The sequence below is a fragment of the Chrysemys picta genome, chromosome 4 (assembly GCF_011386835.1).
Source record: "Chrysemys picta bellii isolate R12L10 chromosome 4, ASM1138683v2, whole genome shotgun sequence".
Taxonomy (NCBI): Eukaryota; Metazoa; Chordata; order Testudines; family Emydidae; genus Chrysemys; species Chrysemys picta.
The window spans coordinates 18,773,271-18,796,732 of NC_088794.1; the positions used below are offsets into that span (position 1 = coordinate 18,773,271).

A 23,462-nucleotide genomic window follows, 5' to 3' on the forward strand; every position below is an offset into this window, starting at 1 on the left:
CTCTACCATATTTCCCACAGCTACAAGAGTGCTGGAATATATACAAATAGTATTAGGTCAGATGTAATGAGGTAACTTGAAATCAAGTCCCTTAATATGATGGATACAGCTGCTTATTACATCCCTCTCTCCCCTCATTTTCTCTGGGGCTTTACATTCATCTTTCCTCATTACTCTGAGCTGTCCAAGGCACTCTGCTTTTATCCTCTTGTGCATTTACAGATTTGACCCTATTTAAATTTGCACCAAGGAGACTCCCAGCAGAGATGCACAGGAAGCAGCCACACAGGGTGCAGAGAAGAGTTTAAGTCTAGTTGGTAGAACCTTAAAGGGGAGTCGGGGGGAGGGGAGGTGTCCTGGCCTGCAACAAGTTTCCCTTTATGAAACCTGATGCTTCACCAGTGTTACTGAAGCAGATTCAGGGACAAGTTGGAAGTGCTCCATAAACCAAAGTTTAAGAATCACATGCAAATCCACATTAAAGCGATTGTCTTGTATCTCAATGGATGAGGCAGAAAATACAAGCGCTCTGTATCACCAGCCAGCTGCACTCATTCCACCCTCTTAAGAAAGCTTCCACTATTTTTTTGCCCCGTTATCTCAGCAACCTAAGGAGAAATGAAATACCTTTACATTGACTGTTGTGCAGAAACAGAATTGCTGAAGTCCTCATGGCTCCACTTTTTATCTTTTACTCACACCTCTTATCTTCACTTAATCTGCTTAACTCCTGCTCAGCAAACAATTTGGCAGCTGGTTTGACCATTCCCTTTGTAAGCAGGGTGACTTACTATCTCAGTTCAGGTTTTGTTTTTACATCATTCAAAACATCTGCTTCCCCATAACTGCTTCTGCTGGCCACGAGTTATACAAAGGGGTAATTTTTTGTGAGTACATATTCATATAGATACTGTATCAAAGTGGAAAGTTACAGAATTTCCCCTCTCCACTCCACCAATTGGAACAGCTATTAAAATAATTCTCCCGCTGATCATCAGTTAAGAGGGAGCTTGATGACACAAGAGAAACAGTGACGTATGGCAATTCACAGAATTGGGAAATTTTCTGGGGAAATTCAGCTGCTTAGCAAGCAGAGACAGAGCACAACATCCTATGTCAGTATGATTTTAAAACCCACACTAAAAGCATCAGGGACCACCAGAGTTCACCTTTGTGATACGAATGCCCATTGAGGCATGCCTCAAAAATACTCAGATGCGTCTCCGAGGTGGAAGATATTTCCAAAATTTTAACAGACACCCTTGCTCTTCTATAGCACCTTGCCCCAGAGCATTTGAAATTACTTTAAAAACAAACAAACAATCTACTGTGGCTCTTAGAATCCCTGGTATCAGTATTATCTCCGTTTGGGGACTGTAGAAACTGAAGCAGACAGCTCACGTGATCTGCTCAGGATCACACAGTAGCAACAGAACAGTGTTTCAAACCGGGGAATCCTGGCTCCCAGTCACCTTCTCTTTTCCACACCACGCTTCTACGCAAATAAAAAGGGCACTCTCTCTCCTTATGAGGAGTTTCTTCAATGATAATTTTTCGACTCTAAGTAGCTTGCACTGGAAAGCACAGAGTGAATCACACAGACATAACAATTCAGTATTCCAGGAGGAACAAGAAGCCAATGCTGCTTTTCACAGTTCAGTTACCTCAGCCATGTAACAGCACTGAAGTCTTTCCATGACATTCCCATCCCTGTCCCAGATGCCAAGCTATTTCAAATTATGAGACACCCGGGAAAGGATTGGGTTGGCAACAAAACAAAAGCAGCATCCCCAACACCTACCCAGATTTTTAAAAGTCTCTCACCCACATGGACTGGTCTTAACGGACAGAGCTGATTGAGTGACACTCAGAAAACTTTTATTAAAGCTAATGTTAAAAAATATATATATAATACACAGGTTAAGAAAAGAGTATCTGTACATCTGGGTATAGTGGTTAGATTATCCATAAATACAACGTTTGTTTAGAAACTGATAAGATACACATAGTACATAATTGGCAATAACCCAAATGTAGATAAATGTAATACAGTTTAGGTATTAGAATCCAAATACTTGGGTACATCACTCATGAGAAGTTATACAGTTGGTTGTAGAAAGCAAATATAGGAATGAGTGTGGATTGTCCCTCAGTAACTGAGCATTTAGGATGGGATGCCCCTTAGTAGATATAATCCATCAGAGAAGTATTTACAGTTTCCCCTTGCCTGAAACGTCCCTCATGACTCCTTTGCGAGGACTGGTCCTCCTCACATAAATTAAAGACAACCAGGAACACACTAAAGCAGGGGTGGCCAACCTATGGCTCCAGAGCCACATGCGGCTCTTCAGAAGTTAATATTCGGCTCCTTGTATAGGCGCTGACTCCGGGGCTGGAGCTACAGGCGCCAGCTTTCCAACAGGGTATGCTCACTGCTCAACCCCTGGCTCTGCCACAGGCCCTGTCTCCACTCCACCCCTTCCCGCCCTCTCCCCTGAGCCTGCTATGCCCTCGCTCTTCCCCATCCAAGCCTCCTGCACGCCACCAAACAGCTGATCGGAAGGTGCAGAGGGGGAGGGGCTGCCGGGGGACAGGAGGTAATGGGGGCCTGCTGACTTATTACTGTGGCTCTTTGGCAATGTACATTGGTAAATGCTGGCTCCTTCTCAGGCACAGGTTGGGCACCCCTGCACTAAAGTCAAAGCCAAGGACAAAACAACTGGGAAAGGGGATGAGGGGGTCACCAGACTGAGGAGCTTCAAATGCAGCCCAGTCACCCATTACGCATGTGCATGGGAAGCAACTACATAAGGCAACTTGAAAAAAAGTCAACAAGCTTTAAATTACAAATATGGCTTTGCCAGGATCCTCTCTTTCAAGTGACTCAGCAGCATAACAAAGACAAAGGGCTGCAAAATGAACACGTGGCCACATTATACAGTAGACTGAAATAGTAATTTTAGATCCTAGGCCTTGTCAGCAATCAGTTTCTTAAAACAGAAACTCCCATCTCCCAAAAGGTATAATTAACTTATGTTTTAAATGTCAGAGTAAGACTTGCAATAATGCAGACATTTGGTTATCCTTTTAAACCTTCCAAGAGGTTACAGTTAAGGCAAAGATTATTGTTTAAATTCAAAAATTGACTCCACTCAGTTTCAGATTTTAACCTAAAACAAAAAATCCACAGACAGAAGTAAAAACTAGTTGATGGTGGTAGGGGAGAGGGGGCACAGTGGGGGAAGGATTTAAGGAAGCCAGCAGAAAAGAATGACGAATTTTGAAAATACAGAAGAAATGGTGCAATGTGGAAAATTACACACACACACACACCCCAAGAATTAAAAGGCGAATCTAACGTTAGAGTCAAATATCAGAGTAAAGAAAAATTGGCTGGTCCCTTTGGATTTGTTAAGTGTGTTAGGTTCAACTGCTAGGCCACTGCTGGGATTTCAATGTTATGGAAATTGTATCTTCAGAAACTATTTCCAATCCATTTCTAGCAATTTATTTAGATACAACCCTGATATTGTTACTGATTTCCCCAAGCCCATGGATTTCATGTGTTGTGTAGAGGCTGTGTTTTTCCTAGTTTATGGGTAAAAGTGAGGAACTCACCAGCCATAATATCTTCCAGCCACCCTTGCTGACAGACCAAATTAAAATCAGCCTTTGGTCCTTGGAGAGCCAGAGTTCAAACTGGCTACCATTGGTTTGGCCATTAGACAGAAAGAAGCATCATGTTCAGAGATCTGGCCTCTTGAACACAGAGATGAGCTGTATACAAACGTCAGTAGCTAGCCTCAAGAGGAGGAAAGAGGCAAAACATACACACATACAACAGTCTCAGTCTGCAAATTTAAATGCCACCAGGTGATTAAATAGCTTGGAAAATTTTGCAGTTTTGACTGAGTCACACAATCAGAATTTCATCAAACAAAACACATTAATAGAGCGTGCTGACGACCCAACAGCAGCACCACACATCCCCTGGAGTCTAGGGCCTAGACCAGTGGTTCCCAAACTTTAACAACCAGTGAACCCTTTTCACTAAACTGTCAAGTCTCACGAACCCCCTCCTAAAAATGAGTATTTCCAGGGATTTTCTACTTTACCTGAGTATAAATTATAAAAAGAAGTGATCTTGGAAATATAAAATGTGGTTTTATGACATGTTTATTACACACTATTTATTATTTATCATTACAGTATTTTTATTACATTATGAAAAAAGCAACACTCTTCCAAGATATCACTTTGAATAAGCCTGTTATAAGACAAGGCTCCTATGTTTAATCAAGGAGTATCAGATGTGAAACAGCATAAAGGTATTTAAGAAGCCAACTCAAAGAGTTCCTCCTACACAAGCATTCAGGTCTTGAGCAGTCCAGGCAAACAATGCACGTTACAACAAAGCTCAAACTAGTTCTTCATAATAATTTTAAAAATACTAGCTGCTTATTTATTTTAAAAACAGCAAAAAATATCCACCTCCCTTTCCATTTCTTATAAGGAGTTTTGAAGTCTCCTCAGTGTGATAGATATGCTTGCTTTGATCTGCTTAGTTCTTGGAAGTCCAGAGGCTCCGGGCTGCTTGCCCCATGCTTCCCGGGGTCCCTATGGACAGCTCTGTCCACCATTAGGGATTTTTTTTCCCCAAGAACCCCCTGTAACACTTTGTGAACCCCAGTTTGGGAACCACTGGCCTAGACCACTGAGGTGGAAACAGGAAAAGGAGAGGAATGAAGGTAGTCTTTTGGTTAAGTCATAGGAATAGTGAGGAGATCTAGCTTCTAGTTCAAACCCTGCAGTACATACTGTGGGACCCTGAAAGAGGCACTTCACCTCTCCATGCCTCAGCTTCCCTAATCCAAAAAATGGGGATATTACTAGTTCCCTACCTCACAGGAGTAGGTAGTATTAATGTTTAAGGGGGGTTTAAGGTACTTGGATAAAAGTTATCTGTAGAATTAGACACTTGCAGCAGTTTTTCCTCCTAAACTGCATTGAGGTCATGGATGATCACATGAAGTTGAATAGTAGTAAAGCATAAGGGTAGCATAAAGTACTTTCTGTAAGAGTAGGGTTTAAGACTGGGTTTCAGATGCAATATTCCGTGAAATACTGAGTACTTTTTTTTTGCATGTACCTCAGTTTATGCTGAGTCATGAATTTCTTGGGTCTCAGATCTTACATAATATGTAGCACCACAAGGGCATTAAAAAAAAAAAAATGAAGAATTGAAACTTGAAGATTCCTGCTGTAAGTGCAGTTTTGTAATATACCAAATCAGATCTAATGGTTTGAAAAGTTCTTCCAACCAATGGTCTCAATGAACTTTGCACACATTTATGAGTTGCCCCTCAACACCCACGTGAAAAGCAAAGCATTGTCATCTGTATTTCGGAGACTGAAGACAAGGGGTTTGCACACGATGCAAGGCCCCACATCAGCAGAACACTTAAGTATGTGCTTGAAGTTAAGCAACTCAAGGTGCTGGCCAAGAATCATCAACCCCTATGCACCTCAAGCACTATGTTGGTGCAATGAAAGGCTAATTTGGACTGCCAACAGCATTTGACAACACATTGTTCATGCTCTTGACATCAATGAGGAAGATATTTAATAAGAAAATATGGACTGAACTACCCCATACAGAGATTCACTGTTGTAAGCTCACATGTAATAAATTTGGATAATTCTTAATGTGGGCAAAAGTCTCCAAATGGATTTCCATTATTGTCCTGCAATCACTGCATTGTGGATAAGACCAGAGTTGCTACAAATCTAACCAAACAGTACATGCAATAACTGCTTTGTAAATACTAAAACTAGCTGAGAAGGAGTTGAAGCCACTGAGACTTTAATCAATACCATTAGAAATAGTACTTTTTAAAAGGAGGGCAAGCAGCATCAATGTTACACAGTTTTCTTTGGATGAGGTACCACAACATTTTAAAAGGTTTCCTAATCTCTAAGTAAATAAATGTTCTGTGATAAGGAGTATAATGAAAGGACTGTGGTCACCTTTTAACAACATCTAAAAAGAAATCTTTGCTTACACTCCAGACCTTTTTAATGCTAAAACTAAGTTAGTATGGGTCCAATATTGTAGTATCTTCCCGGGGTGGGAGGAGAAGGGCGCGATGCACTGTAAAAAAAAAAAGAAAGCTGCAGACAGTTACAAGAGGAAAAGAGTAAATAATCTTCCACTAGAAGAGTCCTATATCATCATTTCCAACAATCGTAAAACAGCATTCTAGGACTTGGAGCAGGATATCTGTTCTCTCTTTTCTGTAGAGATAATGCTGAATTATATTTGCAAATTCCTTTTATTTCTGCCTCTACAAAATATTTTGTTGCCACTGTTAGAAGGCAGACTGCGCTTCGTAGATTTAAGTGATGGAGCACAGAACAGTTTAGATTTTGAAGCATTGTTCTATGGGGCTCCCACAGTGAAATACTTCAAGGATACATTAATAGAACGTGCTGACGACCCAACAGCAGCACCACACATCCCCTGGAGTCTAGGGCCTAGACCAGTGGTTCCCAAACTTTAACAACCAGTGAACCCTTTTCACTAAACTGCATGCTACCCCCTCCCCCCCCCCCCCCCACACAAACACGCTATTCTATAGATCTGATTTTACTATCCAAATGAATTTTGTATATCAATAGTTAAAGAAAAAATGCAATAGGAATCTCAGACTTCAATATACATTGTAGTAAAATCTTACGGACAAAAGTAAAAGTAAACTTCAGTATGAATTAAAAATTGTGACATTAATTTATGTAACTAATTGGATCAAAACTTCACGCGGACATGAACCACTAGTATACATGAGACCAATAACGCCTAACAGTTCAAACCTTCAGTGCACAAGCAACATGCATGTTGTCTGCTGAATGCATCCTGGGATGTATTCTTGCACATCTAAAATAGCTGTGTTTTTGGAAGGTAAAGCATATTGTACATTATGCAGTTTAAAGTTAGACATTTTCAGATAACTTTTCAATACCTACTTGAGCTCCTTCCTACCTATGGTTCTGAGCTGTTAAACCACTGCCAGTACAGATAAGCACATTTTAAATTTAAGAGGAGCCACTCTGCCCCAACTGTCCTTTTTCTCTAAAGCTAGACTGGGACTGCTTGAGGCAGATATAATTCTAGGACTTCAGAGAGACTCTATTATCCACCAGACATCTTCAGTGACAGTCTGAAACTGTCCTCCTGTGATAGGAATTTGGAGAGAAGGCAACTTTTCTTCAAAGATTGGTGAGCAAATTATGAAGGAGAAAAATGGCATTTAATACAACTAAAAGTTTGAGGAAGCTCCCTAAGTGTTCCCAACCACAAGAAGTATAAAAGCAAACAATTGGTCAATTCTAAGCTGGGTTACAATAAAAAGAGGATTTGAAACACACACTGAACATGTTGAGCTAGCCTACACCCTGACTCTCATGAGGCCTATGAGGGATAAGACATCACCAGAATCTAAGTTTCAGTACAAATGTTCCCCTAGGGGTGGGGGAACTTTCCATTGGACATTACACAATACATCTCTGTGCAAAGAAGAAATAAAAAAAGCTTAGTTCCTCCTGGACAGAGCTACACAATGTTCTGGCAGGCTGCTCCCTACAAGACTGCACTGAAGTATAACAATCTCCCGTTAACATTGTTTCTGAAAGCAATCCTTTCATTACCATTCAACCTTCCAACTTGAATTCCTGTTAGTATCATTCAGTAAGACTAGAAAATAAATTATCTTTGATGTCTGGGTATTCGCCAGTAGGGCAATAAATAAATTTAGCTTGTCTGATGTTTTAGGGAAACTGCTTCAGCAAATGTTCTTAAAGCAAGTGAGATGTTTTAATAGCAACTAGACAGCTCTATTAAAAGAGCCACAGTTAAATGCTTACACAATTGTCCAAGGAAACCAAAATAATGGGATCAGAATTCAGTACCTCCCCATCTTTGGGGAAGGGGAAAGAGGGAAGTATCTGGCAGCAATATTCTAGTCCTTTGAGTAGGGGCATTGGGAGCCAGGTGACAAAAGGTTCTAATCCTGATAGTCACTGACTCATTGCAAGATCTAAGAAAAATCCATCTACCTTGATATTATTTAAGCACTATGCTTCACTTATCTGTGCCTTATTTTTTTCCATATGTAAAATTAAGATAACACCCATCTTCAGAAAGCACTAAGATTCTGATGAAAGGCGCTATACATCATTGCAGATTATCACGGTCACTTCATTTCCATATAGGTAGAATCCAGAACAGCTTCACAGATGTAGTCTGCATTGTAGACCGGTTAGGGAGGTTATCAAGTCATTTAGAGCAATAAATAATATTGCCTCATTCTTATATAGCACAAAGTTGTTTTTGACATTAACTAAGGGCAAGAAAAGCTACGAAAGCTACCAAAAATGTGACTAGAAAGAACTATGCTACTGGAGATTTTGCCCCATTATATGGAAAACTCATTAGAAATACCGAGCATGTCAGGAGAAGCAGGAATATCCCTCATTAGAATTCTGGGGGAAAGAGCTACCAGAACTCAAGGATAAAATCACTACACTGTTAAATCCAGGACTTTCAAGTCCAAAATTTAGCACCACCTGAACAAATGAAGCCTATTACTTTTAAGTGATGAACATTAGGAGATGAATTATATATGAATATTCGGCTGAAAGGAGGAGAGACTGGAATACAAAAGTAAAACTGGAGACAGATCTCAAGTTTCCACACTAAAATGAAAATATAAATAAGGCCCTTGCTGTTATAACAGCAAGATATTCTCAGCTCACTGAAACGTTGCACTAGAAAGCATAAGCCGTTCACATTCTAGCCTACAGAAATCACCATACAGGATTTCAATTCACAAGGGGATGCTTTGGCAGGGAAGGACCCATAAAAATAATTGAAAGAGAACTGGTTTATCTGTGGCTACTTACAATCCATATGTCTAGGCAGTTAAGATCTAAATGCCAGACAGTCTTATACAGGCAGAGCTCCACTATTGATTTCTCAATCCAAATGGCTTTATTGTTTATATCCCCAAGAGAAAAATTAATAAGTGATTTGGATTAACCAGACCTCCAAGGCTTTGATGGCCATGGAGAGCTCTTCTGCCAGTTTAAGATGCTTTTACTAGCGAGGTTCTCTGGGGAAGCTGCCTATTGTGACCAGCTTTCCTGTGTTACCTCCTGCCAAGTGCAAAATTACATAAAATGGCCCCAGCGTTTGAAGTTCTGTCATTAACAGGCAAAAAGCAACATCTGAGCATTCCAGAGGATTCTTTACCCTACTACAAACACAGATATTAGAAAATTAAATGACTGGCAAGGATGTCTTTCCATAAAGACTATGCAACAGTCTGTGTAGACATGAAATGTAACTCTCCTATAAGAGGACACAATCAATGCACAATATAAAACCGCTGTCATTTTCTGAAGGTAAATCAAAAAAAGAGATACCACCACCAAAGCAGATTCCTCATGAAATAGGCAGCAATTTTCCCATTCCCTTCAACAGGACCAGGCAGCATTGGGAAGCAAAAGGGTTCTTAGTGGAGAGTTCTTGTCTGCCTCTCATTCTTGATAAGAATACAGCAACATGTGCATATGTTTTGACTCATCAGAACATGGGTAAATCTCATGAGCACACAAGAAACCTAGGCACCTACCTGTTCACAAAACCCCTATTTGCTGACGCTCATGTTTTGTACAACACAAAGCATACCATCAAGACAGATTGCCTTACAAACTAGAAAGCAGGTGAAGACTGACAAAACACATGGAGTCCTGGAAGGTAGCGGGGTCATTTTAGGTATAACAAAAATTCTGAGCCTGATCATTGTTTTTCGGCCCACACGCACACTTTGTTTTTATTTCATTTATAGACACTGCCGAAAAAGCAAGTCTTTAGGAAGGACGTGGAGTAGGCCAACGACAACAGCAGTGGAAGGTCCCAGCAACCTGGGATTAGGAACTTGTTCCATTCATCAGAAGCAACATGGAATAAGACAAAGACAAAAGGAGGCTGGTGATGGGACCCAGGCACAGGTGGAATATGGTAAGCAACAAGATACGTAGGTCAGGATGGAGTGACGTGGAGTCTTGAAAGCGACGACAGAGGTTTTGATTTAATACTGTGGGCAAGGGGAAGCAAGCAGAGCCACTTGGGATATCAAGGTTTGATCACTGGAAGACCAAGATAATTTGAATGATATTTGCACGGATTGGAAGGGAGGAATGTAATACATATTAGGGACTGGGCATACATGCTCGAGTAGTAAGGGCTCCTCTATCCTCCAGAGGATTAAATTACAGCCAACTAAAGCCACCTTATTTCTGAGTGAGGGCTTCCACATGCTGAGTAAATATGCTTTAATTTATGCATATTGACTTTACACCTTCAGTTGATTCGCCTTAACTTTGTCCCCGGCAGGTGTGCCCTAAGCGGCAATCAGAACACAGAGGTGCAGTGCTAGTGAGACAGTCAGTTTACAGGAGCCACTTGTTTGTTTGCGGGGTTCTTTTCAAGTGGAAGGCTTAAGACACTGAGCAGCTTGCATTGGCTCTCAACCTTTCCAGACTATTGTACCCCTTTCAGGAGTCTGATTTGTCTTGCGTACCCCCGAGTTTCACCTCACGTAAAAAAAAAAAAATCAGACAAAAATACAAAAAAAAAACATGTCACAGCATACTAGTACTGAAACATGTCTTATTTTCTCATTTTTACCATATTATAATAAAATTAATCAGCTGGAATGTAAATACTGGACTTACATGTCAGTGTATAGCATATAGAGCAGTATAGACAAGTCATTGTCTATATGAATTTTTAGTTTGTACTGACTTCGCTAGTGCTTTTTATGTTGCCTGTTGTAAAACTAGGCAAATATCCAGATGAGTTGATGTGCCCCCGGAAGACCTCTGCGTAACCTGCAGGGGCCCAGGGGTACATGTACCCTTGGTTGAAAACCATTGGAGGACTGGCTTTTTACCTCCAGGTCAGTGCGTCAAATCCAGCCCCAACCAACAGTGCAATTGCTATCCAGTAGCTTACAAGAAAGGATTCTGGGCTCAGCCTACCCCCACATCAGAAGCAACACCCATATTTGTAGAACCCAGCAGCAAAACCTGCCTGACATGCAAAGAACTCCAGAGGGTTGTGACATTAGCAGGGAAGGTGGCACTGCTGCTGCTTGTGTTAAAACCTTTCCCAAGGATAAAAGGCTTCAGTTTCCAGGGGTGTCAATCTGCCCCCTTTCACTAGCATTATATTTACTTAAAAGGAGAAAAATAAATAAGATACCAGAGGGATGTATATCAAAATTGAAAGGGAGAAGATTCCACTCTGTGATAGCGCAAGTCTGTTTCCTTGAGTAGGCAATAAAAGTGCTTAACCATCTGACTGTCTCTTAACTTATTTGGGCACACACAGTAAGACAGCAGTGAGCCTCGTTAAAAACTCCCACCAAAAAGCATCCTGATCTGAAGACTAAGTTAAACAGCAGCTGCAAGGGGAGGCAAACAGGTCAATACCAATGTCTTCTCCTGTCCCCCCAAAAAATCTCTCCCCCTCAAAATTTGACATTTATATTTCAGATTTGTGGTTTAAAATACTAAGCACTTGCCCAGAACTATGTTATACCCCAGTTAAAAAAAAAATTAATCCTCAACATTCCTGTAAGCAGTATTATACTAATTTAGATGGGGAAACTGAGGCACGGCGGTTAAGCAGCTTGCACAAGGTCATACAGTAAATCAGTAGCAGAACTGGGAATAGAAGGCAGAAGTTTTATCCCTTTCTCTGTTCAACGAGCCACGATATCGCCTTTGAGGAAAAATTTCTAACAAGTACAGACTATATATGTATGATTTATACCCAGTAGCACCTGCATCACACTAGGTGTTTTGCAAGCAACCAAGGCAGCATAAACCCTTATTTAGAGATCTCCAAGGCTAAAAGTGGGCAAGAAAACAGAGCTGGGAAGGGGAAGGAAATAAGCACACAGTTGTGTTAAATACAGGTCAAGAAAATGACATAGAAGTTACTCTTCAAATATGTCAGCTAGCAAGTTTATCATAGGACTCAAGATAGATATCCATGTCCCTCCAGAAGACCCATATGGAAGACGGAGGGCATTGTAGATGTGCTCAGGAAGACTGTTTCATGCATGAATGCACAAAGTCATTTGGGGAGCAACAACCCATTTAATGTTTTCTTCAATTTTTTTTCAAAGATAATTTTTCCTTAGCGCTTGAAGAAAAGTACAGAAAATTCACATGAATTTAATCATCTCTTTTTCCATACCAATATAGAAAATGCTGTGCTAGACTGCAGATATTTCACCAACAGAGTTGTTGGTGTGCTTGATCAAATGCTTTATTTTTCTGTACTTTGCAAGATACACACTAATACAGCACCGTGTTTTTCCTCCAACCATATTCCAGCTACACTCCCCAGAGTACCTGGCATATGTAGGCTTAGCAGAATTGGTGTGTTAATTTCATCAGATATCAGTGTTTAATTTTAAGCATTTTCTTCTATTTTGATCAATTTAAATTTCCACAAATTCAGACAACTATGTAGCATCAGACAATGGGGGGGGAGGAGGGGTTCTCACACAATTATTTAATGACAGAGTCAAGGAGTTAAAGCTTTATAACCATTAACACAAGTTGTCAATGCCATGTCAAAATATACCAAGTAAATATCCTTTAATGAAACTAAGCATGAAAGACAAAGTAAGAAAAATGCTTCTTTCTGTACATTTTTATTATTATTGATAGAAATATTTCATCTTTGTGCACCTGATGAAAGCGATGGTTTACTGATAAAAAACGAATCTTTCCAAGCCTAGGCATAGGTACAGGACAGAGTTAGTGACCACAAAATGGAAGATTAGGTTTGAACACTGTTTTAAAAATATAGTAGGGGGGAGGGGGAGAACAAAGGCCCAACAATATTCTAAGCTGGAAGGATTCACAATATAATTAGACTAGACTTGTAAGAAAAATGGCCCATCCTGAAAAATTTTACAGCCATACTACCTTGTGCTGTGCTCTTCTCAGATCTCACAGGCTATGTAGCATCAAGCTAGGTCACTCCTTGAATGGGAGACTTCCCTGGAACATCTATGTTCTCCTGGAAACCATGTTGGTAATTCAGCAAGTGTCATTCTCCTCCCATCCCTCCCTGAGTCAGTAATGAACCAATACTACGGAACAGTGCATCTTCTGAAGATACATAAAGCCCTTCATTAACAGTCACCACATGTGAACAATCCACCGTCGGTTGGGCAACATTAGTCGGTATTGGCTCTAGCATCCCTGGCAAATGTGAAGCTTTTATTTTGCCAACCAAAATTCTCCAGTTCTTCTGCAGTTTCAGTGGGATATAGTTTCTTCCCTTCCTGATTTAAACAGTTACTTTTACTGTTGATCACTGACACTTTTCACCCTAGAACAGGCTTCATTTCTGCAGTGGGTGACAATACCCTCCTTCATAGGGAGTGCTGTGGGTTTCATTAGTGAACATTTGTAAAGCACTTTGAGATAGTCTGGAGAGAAAGTTGTGGAAGTGTGAGGTATTAATTCCAGAGGGAAAAGAGAGTAGCCCCCAACCAAAGCTCATTCTATACATACCCTGGGAAGAATTAGAATCAATGAGGCTGACCACAACATAGGAAATTATGAGAATGCATTTCAGAAACTGCAGTCTTCTCATTTCTTGAAGAGCTGAACAAGGGAGGGGAGGCCCTCACAGCTCTTCCTGCCACTACACGAAGCAAGTGAAATTGATGTATGCAGGGAGAGGCTGGCACATGTTTCCAACAGAAACATCTGCTCATTCCAGTACAAGAAATCTGTCTGGAGGGAACAGTAAAGCAGGTCTGAAAAAGACAGAAGCACTGTTAAGAAGCCATTGCCCCATTGCATTTCCTAGTGATAAAAGCTACTGTAGGTGAATACAGCACTGATTTCAAGAAACGCACCAGCTCAATATACTAGGACGTTTGCAGAAGACCTCTTACTCTCCATGGCCCTATCAGTCATCGAGATCTGCAAGTATGCTCTACAAAGAGGTGTTAAGGCAAGCAAATTTTAAGAAAGCCAGTGAGTAGCAAAAACCAGCCACCTGAAGGACCACAAAGAGGCAGCCTCTAAAAGATTTGTAGACAGCAGACATTTCTACAGTTTGCAGCGGCCTCTATCATGAGCTGTGTAAGAGGGGCTCAAAAAGGAGACCCTCATATGCACCCATCTGTGTGTTTTTAGGGACCATACTGAATGGCATGTTAGGTTTCAGTTTAAGCAACAGCAAAGAACAAGTGGTTACCTGCATTTTGTTCAGACCCTGCTCCGACCAAGAACTATATGGTTATCTTATTACAATCAATGTAACCTTAAAGACGGTAACTATTATTTTGAACACCTTTGCTTCTCACAGAAGAGTTTCATATCTCAAACTTAAAATTTTCATTATAATTTATATACACACAATGAGGCAGTGCTACCAAGTGTTAAATCAGGACTTCTGAATTCCATTCCACATTCCCCCACAGACAAGTCATTCAATCTGTGCCTTAGATTCCACATTTGTAAGATTGGGTATAAGGTCATAATACAAGGACTCTGTAAAGCTTAAAGTGTCTGTAAAATTGAGAACCATGAATGGCATGCTGTAAGTGCAAAATGTTCATCTGGTGTTCATTATAATACAATCGCACCTTTGTCACCAATGTCGTAGGGTGAGATTCTCACAAGATCTTAATGAATTCAATGAGCTGTGGGTACCTATTGAAAATCCCAGGCTTGCATTTTTTTCCACTCTGCCCTTCCCTTTTTTTTTGGGGGGGGGGGGAGAAGAGAAAGAAGAGGGGGGCACTTCCCTGACTTTGGTTGCTTTCATTTCTCCCGTCTTCAGCTGCTTTCATCAGTTTCTGACATGCTCTTTTCCCATTTTGCAAAGAGTTTCATCTTCCCAGCTAAATGCTACTCCTTCGTAACCACAGCCCTACCTTTGAAAGGCCACTGTGCTGTCTGCACTCCCACCTTGCAATGTACAGGAACCTTTTAATACCAGTAGCTCCAGCCAGGGTTTTACATATTTATTTATTCCAACTGAGCAGAAGGTAAAGGCTCCATCTGTTAGTGATGTTAGAAATAGAAATGAAAAGGCTCCTTATTTCTTCCTTCTAAAAAAATTGAAAGGGTTTGGCTGTATTATGCCAAATATTGCGAAGATTTTATTTGCATGGTGGAACAGCATTAAACTGAATTGAATTATTCATGAAATCTATGTAATGTGATAGTTATTTTTGGAGTTCAGCGTATGTGTGCTCACCACCTCAACTCATTTTAGAATTTCCAAATTAGGCTCACAGCAAGGGACTCTCCTGGACACATCATTAAACTGGTGATGTGCATGATGTTAGAGTGAACTTGTCTTCAGTGCTGCATATTTCTTCAGGACAGTAATAGTCCTTATTTTAAACCTCCTGACTTTTAGGGCTTAATTGTGAGCACCTTTCACACCCATGCATGGGGACACAAGGCATCCTCCTATTCCCTTATGGGGGCTACTCACACACTGTGGGTAAAAGCATGCAGGGAAGCAGCCTCTGTGAGCTACTATTCCCCCGCCTGTGAGTGGAGAAGGGGTGGCATTGGCTTTGCTGCCCACCCTCATGGCACTCTATGGTGCAGCTGACCCAGCACATCGGGACAAGTTATCTCCAAGGTCAGGTATAGGATTAGTACAGATTACTCCCTTCCAGAACAAGTGGAGTTACAATGTACCAGATTGAGACTTTCGGAGTCACAATCTGCTTCCTGGTCTGTTCTTGGGACAGCACATTGAACCACTTCCCCTTGTAGCAAAGCATAAACAAGCCCTTCATGTGCTTTCAGCATGTACAGAACATTCAGGAGAAAAGCAAAGGGACAACTATTCCCACACATTGACTTTCCCTATCTTTAACCCATCCTCTTCTACTCGGGTATTGAACATGTGCCACATGTGAAGGCACCATTATGCCCCTGCAGTTTTACCACAAAAAGTCTTAGATCTGAAAAAAAAAAGCAGCATGTTTCTATATACAAAAAATAAAATTACATTCCCTTCAAGTAACTAAAGTGCATCAATTATTCTTTTTGGAATGTGCCCCATTTTAAAAACTAAGATACTGAATACTTGCTTCCACAAGGCCTACGAACCATAATCAACCTCCTCAAAAAGGTGTAAGAGAGACAAAAATTGGAGCACTAATAGGACACATTGTAAACATTACTGCTCAATTATTTTGCCTTTGTTGCATCTCCTTCCCAATTCTTAATTTCTTTTGTCTATTAAATAAGAATGGCGGGGAGGGGGCTGGGACTTTGTCTTACTTGTCAGGTAGCACCCACCACAAAACAAGGTCTATAAATGATAGTGACAGTTGGGAATTAAATATGGCTGAGTAAGACCAACGGCTACACTTCAGTGATACTACTTCTCCTTTCCCCTTCAATCCTACTTTCCTCTAACTCTTTGAACGCTAAGCAGAAACTACTCAAACACTGTGCATTACTGGGACTGTTGGTCCCTATCAGTGTCTAGCCAGCAACTAGGAACTGTGCTGATTGCAGGAGACATGTACAGAACAAAACAATACACTCATGCAGGGTTGAGACCCAGCATGAAATACAGAGTTCAAGCCCCCTCACCTCCATGCAGAGGAAGGAACAGCAGGACATTAGTGAGGCTGCCAGGATGAAAAGAACATTTCTGTCATTATGTGCTATTTTTTTTCTTGATATACCAATAATTTGATTTAGCCTGAATGACACTGCAAAGCTGATTAGTTTCCTCTTATGTTCATGACTTCCAAGCTAAAGTTTTAGGCTTTGGTAGAACACATGCCCTCCTAATGGCCTTGCACAAAGGTTTTCAATGTTAACCATTTGGCATTTTCCCTTGCCCTTGTGGAGTTATTTATGTAGCTCTAAATATCCTCTAATCCTGACCCTCCCCTCCCACTCCATTTTAATTCCACCATCCCATGTCACAATCAAATTCTGATGAAGGACTGTGAGAAAATAGGCTGTGCCTCTGAGGCAAAGTTGCTCCTTAATCAGTGTGGAGATTTGAGGGACATGTAACACATACCTTCCAGGCGAGCACTTGGCAAATTTCTTCTATAGCATACCAAATACTATCCATGTTTCAACAACTAAATTAGTTTATCAGATAGCGCACAAGAAGGATAGCCAGCATTCCTGGATGCAATTCCCAACTACCGTTGAACCACTATTGGACCTTAACTAAAATAATTAACTAAAATCCCTCCTCCCTCGTACCAAATTTTCCCATCTAACATGGAAAAGCCACATATCTACTGAGGAGCTTAAAGTCTGGAAAGTGCCCAGATGGGCTTGGATGAGGGTTGCCACTGGAGGATTCTCAAACTGTTGAAGGATTATCAATAGTCCATTCCTTTTTTGGGGTGGGGGTAGGGGGGAGGGCAGAGGGAAAGACGATGATTTGGAGCATCACAACCTGCAATCATACCCGAGCTCTGCATTCCAACATAGTTCACACAATCATACTCAAATGACCATTGCTTAAAACTGCTCCAAAAAATTCCTCTCCTCCTGCTCTACAGCCAAAACCTTAGAGAAAGCATCCTCATTTATATTCAGGAAAGAATCTCCTGTCTCAAGAGTCACTAGCATAATCAGGATCCTAGTTATTCATGGGAATGCTAACACATTGCATTTTTAGCTATTGAACTATTTTACCTAGTAGTCAGAAACTCAATAGCTTGACTTTCCATATGAAATTTTGTCCTTAGTAGGCCAGTTAAAAAGTGCCCTGTGTCTTCAGGACCCTGGAAAAAAACATACATAAAAACTGCCTAGGTACTCTACTAATTTATCCCAGGCAGTAAGTAAACTCAAGATCGCTTGGCTAAACCTGTAACACTGGTGGTAGCTAGAGAAATTTTCCTTCACATCTCCTATTACTACTGATCTTGCCAAACATCTGATTCAAATAACATATGCTTTATAATCTGCATATGTGCAGTTTCTTCCCCCACCCCACCCTCGCCACTAGTGTTTTTACTGAAGTGGTGTATTTTTTTTTTTATTGAAAATAGAATGTAATGGTTAATGTTTAAAACCTTCTCACTCCCTTATTCAAATTAAGGCTTTTTGAACAGGTCTGTGTTTGAGTACTACTTACAAACATCTCAGATTAGCTCCCTGGACTCTTCAAATTGCCTAGAAATCTAGGAAACCATACACTGATATTTTGCTAGAATTGAGTTTGTTGGGGAAACACAGTATGTCAAGAAGTGCTGAGTGACCACTTGTGTTTGATCTTATGTTTTAAACACATGTACTGGAGTTCCACCTCACTGCTATTCAATATTACTTTCATAAGATGTTCTAAATAGAATGAACTGTACTTCAACTAACAACTTCCAAAACACTGTTGGGTGGATGACGATTTACTCGGTTCAACAAACTGATCTACATGCCTCCCCAGACAACTAAGAACCCTAGTGTTGGTATAGGATTCCTGCTGATGCTTTAGTAGTCACTCACTGAACACTTCCGAACAGTGAAGCTGTTTGTAAGGGCTTGATACAGTGAGGTGCTCAGCACCCTCAAATCCCACTAACTGCAAAAGGCAGGGAGGGCACACAGCACCCCCCAGGAGGTACACAGCACCTAGGAAGATTAGGCGTTCTGGTGGATATCCTAGGTTTAGTAGCATTAAAATAATTTTTCAGCTCAACAGCGATGCTCAAAGAAAAGCTGCAGTAGAAGGGGATGTGTGTTTTAATTCTTCAATGAAGAGAAAAATCCCTTGGTGAATTGTGTCATTTAGTCAGAGATATAAACAGAATGATTAATGTTAGTTTCTGATCTAATTTCACCTCAGGATTTCTTTAACTGACACATTAACATGCATAAATGATCAAAAAGTAAATGAAGCAAGACAAAAATTTCAACATTTCTAATCAAAAGCTTGACAGAAAAAAATATTTAGAAATCATTTCTAATACATTCCCAAGTTCTTTAGTTGTCATAAGCAACTAAGGAAAAAATATAGGGCATGTGTTTTTTCATCACATCGGCGATTTAAAAACCTGATATACCTTTTGGTTGATATTTAGACAACCTGAATACAGCTGGGATATTTCTTATAGACCGTGTAGCAAAGAGCCAGATGAGGCTTCTTGTTAATCGGGTAGCTGCACCACTGCAGCAAGATAACCTTGAGCCAGCACTATCACTCCAGATGAGTTGCCATGGCAACTAACACCTTTCTCTGAGCTGTCAATATGTTCCCCCCCCCCCAAACTCCCTTGATTTACTTTCACAGTTAGAAACCACACAAGCACCATCAAATCTAGAGAGTGGTTCTCAAACTTGGGCTGCCGCTTGCTCAAGGAAAGCCCTGGCAGGCCAGGCTGGTTTACCTACCTGCCGCATCCGCAGTTTCGGACGATCGCGGCTCCCACTGGCCGCGGTTCACCGCTCCAGGCCAATGGGGGCTGCAGGAAGCGGCGTGGGCCATGCTGGCCGCCCTTCCCACAGCCCCCATTGGCCTGGAGCGGCAAACCGCGGCCAGTGCGAGCCACGATCAGCCGAACCTGCAGACGCGGCAGGTAAACCGGCCCGGCCCGCCAGGGGCTTTCCCTGAACAAGCGGCGGCCCTAGTTTGAGAACCACTGATCTAGAGGCCCCCTAAAAGTCTGTAAAATAAAAACTTTTCTAGAAATGTAAGGTGGGATTTGATCTTGCCCAACTACTGTACTTTAGACTACTGGGTCATGAATAACCAAAAGAGACTCTGCCATGTCTTGGACTATTTCTGGCCAGTGTGAAGGTTTGTACATGCTTCATTCATATAACCCCCAAGGACATTTATGGGTTTCCTCCCCATTTGTCCACTATCCCCTTCCCCCGGTATGTCTGATGAAAAGTGTCAATCAAAAGGAGAGGTAAGGAGAAAGCCTTTAAAATAATCTGAAAGAAGTTTCAAGAGCAGGAAAGAAACCATTACATTTTGCAAGCTCATCTCTAAGGCCAAGGTCTGGTGCAGGGGACCTGCTGAGGATTGCGCATGCCATAATGTACAATAAAGAGCATATGAACATAGACATCATGGTCACTATTACTGAACGGGTTCAGTTATGTTCACCTCTGGGACCAGATCCTGTGCACCATTTAGGACTGAATCAAGAATTGCCTCTCTCCTTCTGAGTTCCAGAACTAGCTGCTCCAAGAAGCAGTCATTAATGGTGTCTAGAAATTTTATCTTTGCATCCCGTCCTGACATGACATGTGCCCATTCAATACGGGGACAGCTGAAAACCCCCATTATTATTGGGTTTTCAGTTTTTGTAGCCACTCTAATCTCCCTGAGCATTTCACAATCACTCTCACCATCCTGGTCAGGGGGTCGGTAGTATATTCCTGCTGCTATACTCGTATTATTCAAGCATGGAATTTCTATCCATAGAGATTTAATGGTACTGTTTAATTCATTTAAGATTTTTACTGTATTTGACTGCTTTCTTTCACATATAGTGCCACTCCCTCATCAGTGCGACCTACTGTCATTGCTATGTATTTCGTACCCTGGTATTACCATGTCTCAATTATTGTTCCATCAAGCTTGTATGATGCCTATTATATCAATATTCCTTACTATTTAGACTTTAGCATTTGTATACAAGCACTTATAAAATGTGTTGATATTGTCATGATGTAATTTAATGGGACTCTTTCATTGGACTGTTCCTCTTCAGTTCCTACTTGTACTTTATCAACTTCTATCTTTTTTTTTTTTAAACTAGGACAGAGTATTTGCTTCAATAAACCCTCCCCTAAGTGAGGTGTCTATCCAAACTGTGCGCTCCTCCACATCTGTTGGCTTTCCCCCAGCTATTAGTTTAAAAACTCCTCTACAAACTTTTTAATTTTAGTGAACGTAAGCACCAAACAGCAGAGTTTGGTGAGGGAGGTTCTCCAGGTGAAGGTAGAGCTACAACATGATCCTTGGGGTGTTTGTTGTGTGTTTGTTTTCGCGTGCCTGCTTGCTGTGTGCCTGCTTGATTAAAGTTTATGGTGTGATCTGTTTGGGGGGCTGCATGCTGAAACTAAGTGCCTGCTAAGCAAGGCTGAGGGTTTCCTTAGGAGGCTCTCTACCATCCTTTGATCCCATCCCTTGACAAGGGGAAGGGCTAACTCAGGGAGAACAGAGGTTTAAAAGACCAGCTCCTAAGCAACCAGCAGAGCTTGGCGAGGGAGCATGAGAGCCAGAAACACCTAACAAACATTTTATACTTAAGCCAATAACCTCCCTCACCAAGAGAGCACATACAAACAAACCCCACAAGAGTGATTAACTGCCCTGTGGGCAGGTAACATGTGTGCGCATTCAGTAAAACCAGCTCATGGCCCTCAGAGACAGTCTATAGCCTCTGGAGAGGAGAGTGGCTTAACCGGAGGAGCTAAGGGAGACCAGGAGATACATTGACGAGACTGGGACATAGTAGAGCGATCCCACCACCCATCTGACAGCCTGTGTGCTGCTGAGGAGGATGAAAGGATTCCTGTAGTTAGGGCCCTAATTTGAGATGATGTAATAGTATCCCTCTCACTCTCAGGATATCCCTCTGGGGGAGGAGACCCTTGTTATTAGGAAGAGACCGGTAATAGCAATGGGAGATTCGATTATGAGAAATATAGATTGATGGGTTAGTGATGACTGGGAGAACCACATGGTGAATGGCCTGCCAGGCACAAAGGTTGCCATCCACTCAAGACATCTAAATAGATGTATGTGCAGTGCTAGGGAGGAGCCGATGATCGTAATAAGTTTAGGTACCAATGACATAGGGAAAGGTAGATGCTGGAGGCCAGAGTTTCAAGTCCAAGACCTCTATGGTAGCATTCTTTGAAATGCTTCCAGTTCCATGCGCAGGGCCAGTTAGACAGGGTCTCAGTGCATGAAAGAGATAATGGTGTGTAGGGGAGGGACTTAGATTTATTAGGAACAGGATAACATTTTGGGAAAAAAGAGGAGTCAATATCCAAAACAAAATGGAACCCAATTGCTGTCATGTAAAATGAAATGTGATCAATAAAACAGATGAAAAATTCAGCTGCAACAGTTGTATTTGCTCGTTTTACAGATAATTATAGAGCCAAGTAATGAAATTTTGTTTTGGTCTTCTTCGATTTAACTGATCAAAGCAGGCACTGTCTCCGTATAAGTGTGTGAAGTATCTAGCAGTTAGGTCTTGAGCAGGGCCTCCTAACACTACAGTATGAATATTTAACAGAAATCCTTCCCCCTCCTCCCTTTAAACACTTCCGTACATCTGTCCTTCAAGTTCAGTTCAACTTACGGTGCAGTTTTTTCTGTTAATCATAGTCTGCACTTCTAGTCATTAAACATCCATCTTCTAGTTGAACAGGCCTTTTTAAAAAAACTATTATAAAAATAAATTTTAATAAGCCCTTGATACTGAAAATTGTTTTCTTACAAAGCGGTATTCCTCCATACTGCATGCATAGCAATGTGCTACTGCAGGGTTGCTCAAAAGTAGCGGCACTGATTGCACAAAGCCTTTGGTTTGATCACCAACAGAGTGATTTCAACTTTAAAAAAAAAAATCAGATAATACTGGGAAGTAAAATGTTAAATTTTAGTTCTTTTTAAATCACGAGTTTTAAGAAATTGCATGTAAGAGAAGGGAAGAGATCTACTGCCAAAATGCCAGGAACTGAAGTGAGAACGTTGGCAGTTATCCCAGTGCTAGACACATTTCTCTAACCAAGCATTTGCATTATAATAAATGAATCATGATCACATGCATACTCGTATGGAAGGACAGGGATGGAAGAGAAAGAACTAAGGAAGACTCCATTCATATTCCTATGTACAAACTTAATTTTGTTATTTATATAATGGACTTTTATTGAGTGGTGAAGGTTTGACCAAAGTATTTAGAGTTAACCACCATCTCAAGGTTGAGTTCTGAATGAAGCCCTTCCCTTCCATGGCTCCAATATACAACAAAAGTAAGCAGGATGAATACAAAACCACAATGGATAGCGTATCTGTTGTTTGGGCCATGCACAGGGTTTTATCTATTCTTGTGTGCTTGACAGCATCACAAGCAACATGAATAGAATTAAACCCTACGTTTAACTCTAACCTTAAAGTTCTCTCACATAAACAAGACTATTCCATAGCAGGAATTGTTTGACTGCACACAAGTGCAGCCAAGAGCAACCTGACATACAGGAAGAAGTCAATAACTTAGATGTTGAGATATGAGAAATTTCAAATTACTCAACCTAAAATAAAACACAATAAAATGAAAATCACTGTTCTTACAAGTAGCTCAAGGCTTCTTCATTTGAGACATCAATAG

At 41.0% G+C, this 23,462-nt stretch overlaps 1 protein-coding gene across 9 annotated transcripts in view; it reads right to left on the reverse strand.

Annotated features, from left to right (window-relative positions):
* The window catches only part of SRGAP2 (SLIT-ROBO Rho GTPase activating protein 2), a 202,064-nt gene that overhangs the window by 122,722 nt on the left and 55,880 nt on the right, over window positions 1-23,462 (reverse strand). The window contains exon 1 of one of the 9 annotated variants that reach the window (XM_042848988.2): window positions 628-768. The exons of the other annotated variants lie outside the window; for them this stretch is intronic. Within the exon in view, the coding sequence (XP_042704922.2) occupies window positions 628-673 (46 nt within the window). The 5' untranslated portion in view covers window positions 674-768. Of the gene's footprint in view, window positions 1-627; window positions 769-23,462 lie in introns of those variants that run through there. 9 annotated transcript variants of the gene reach the window in all.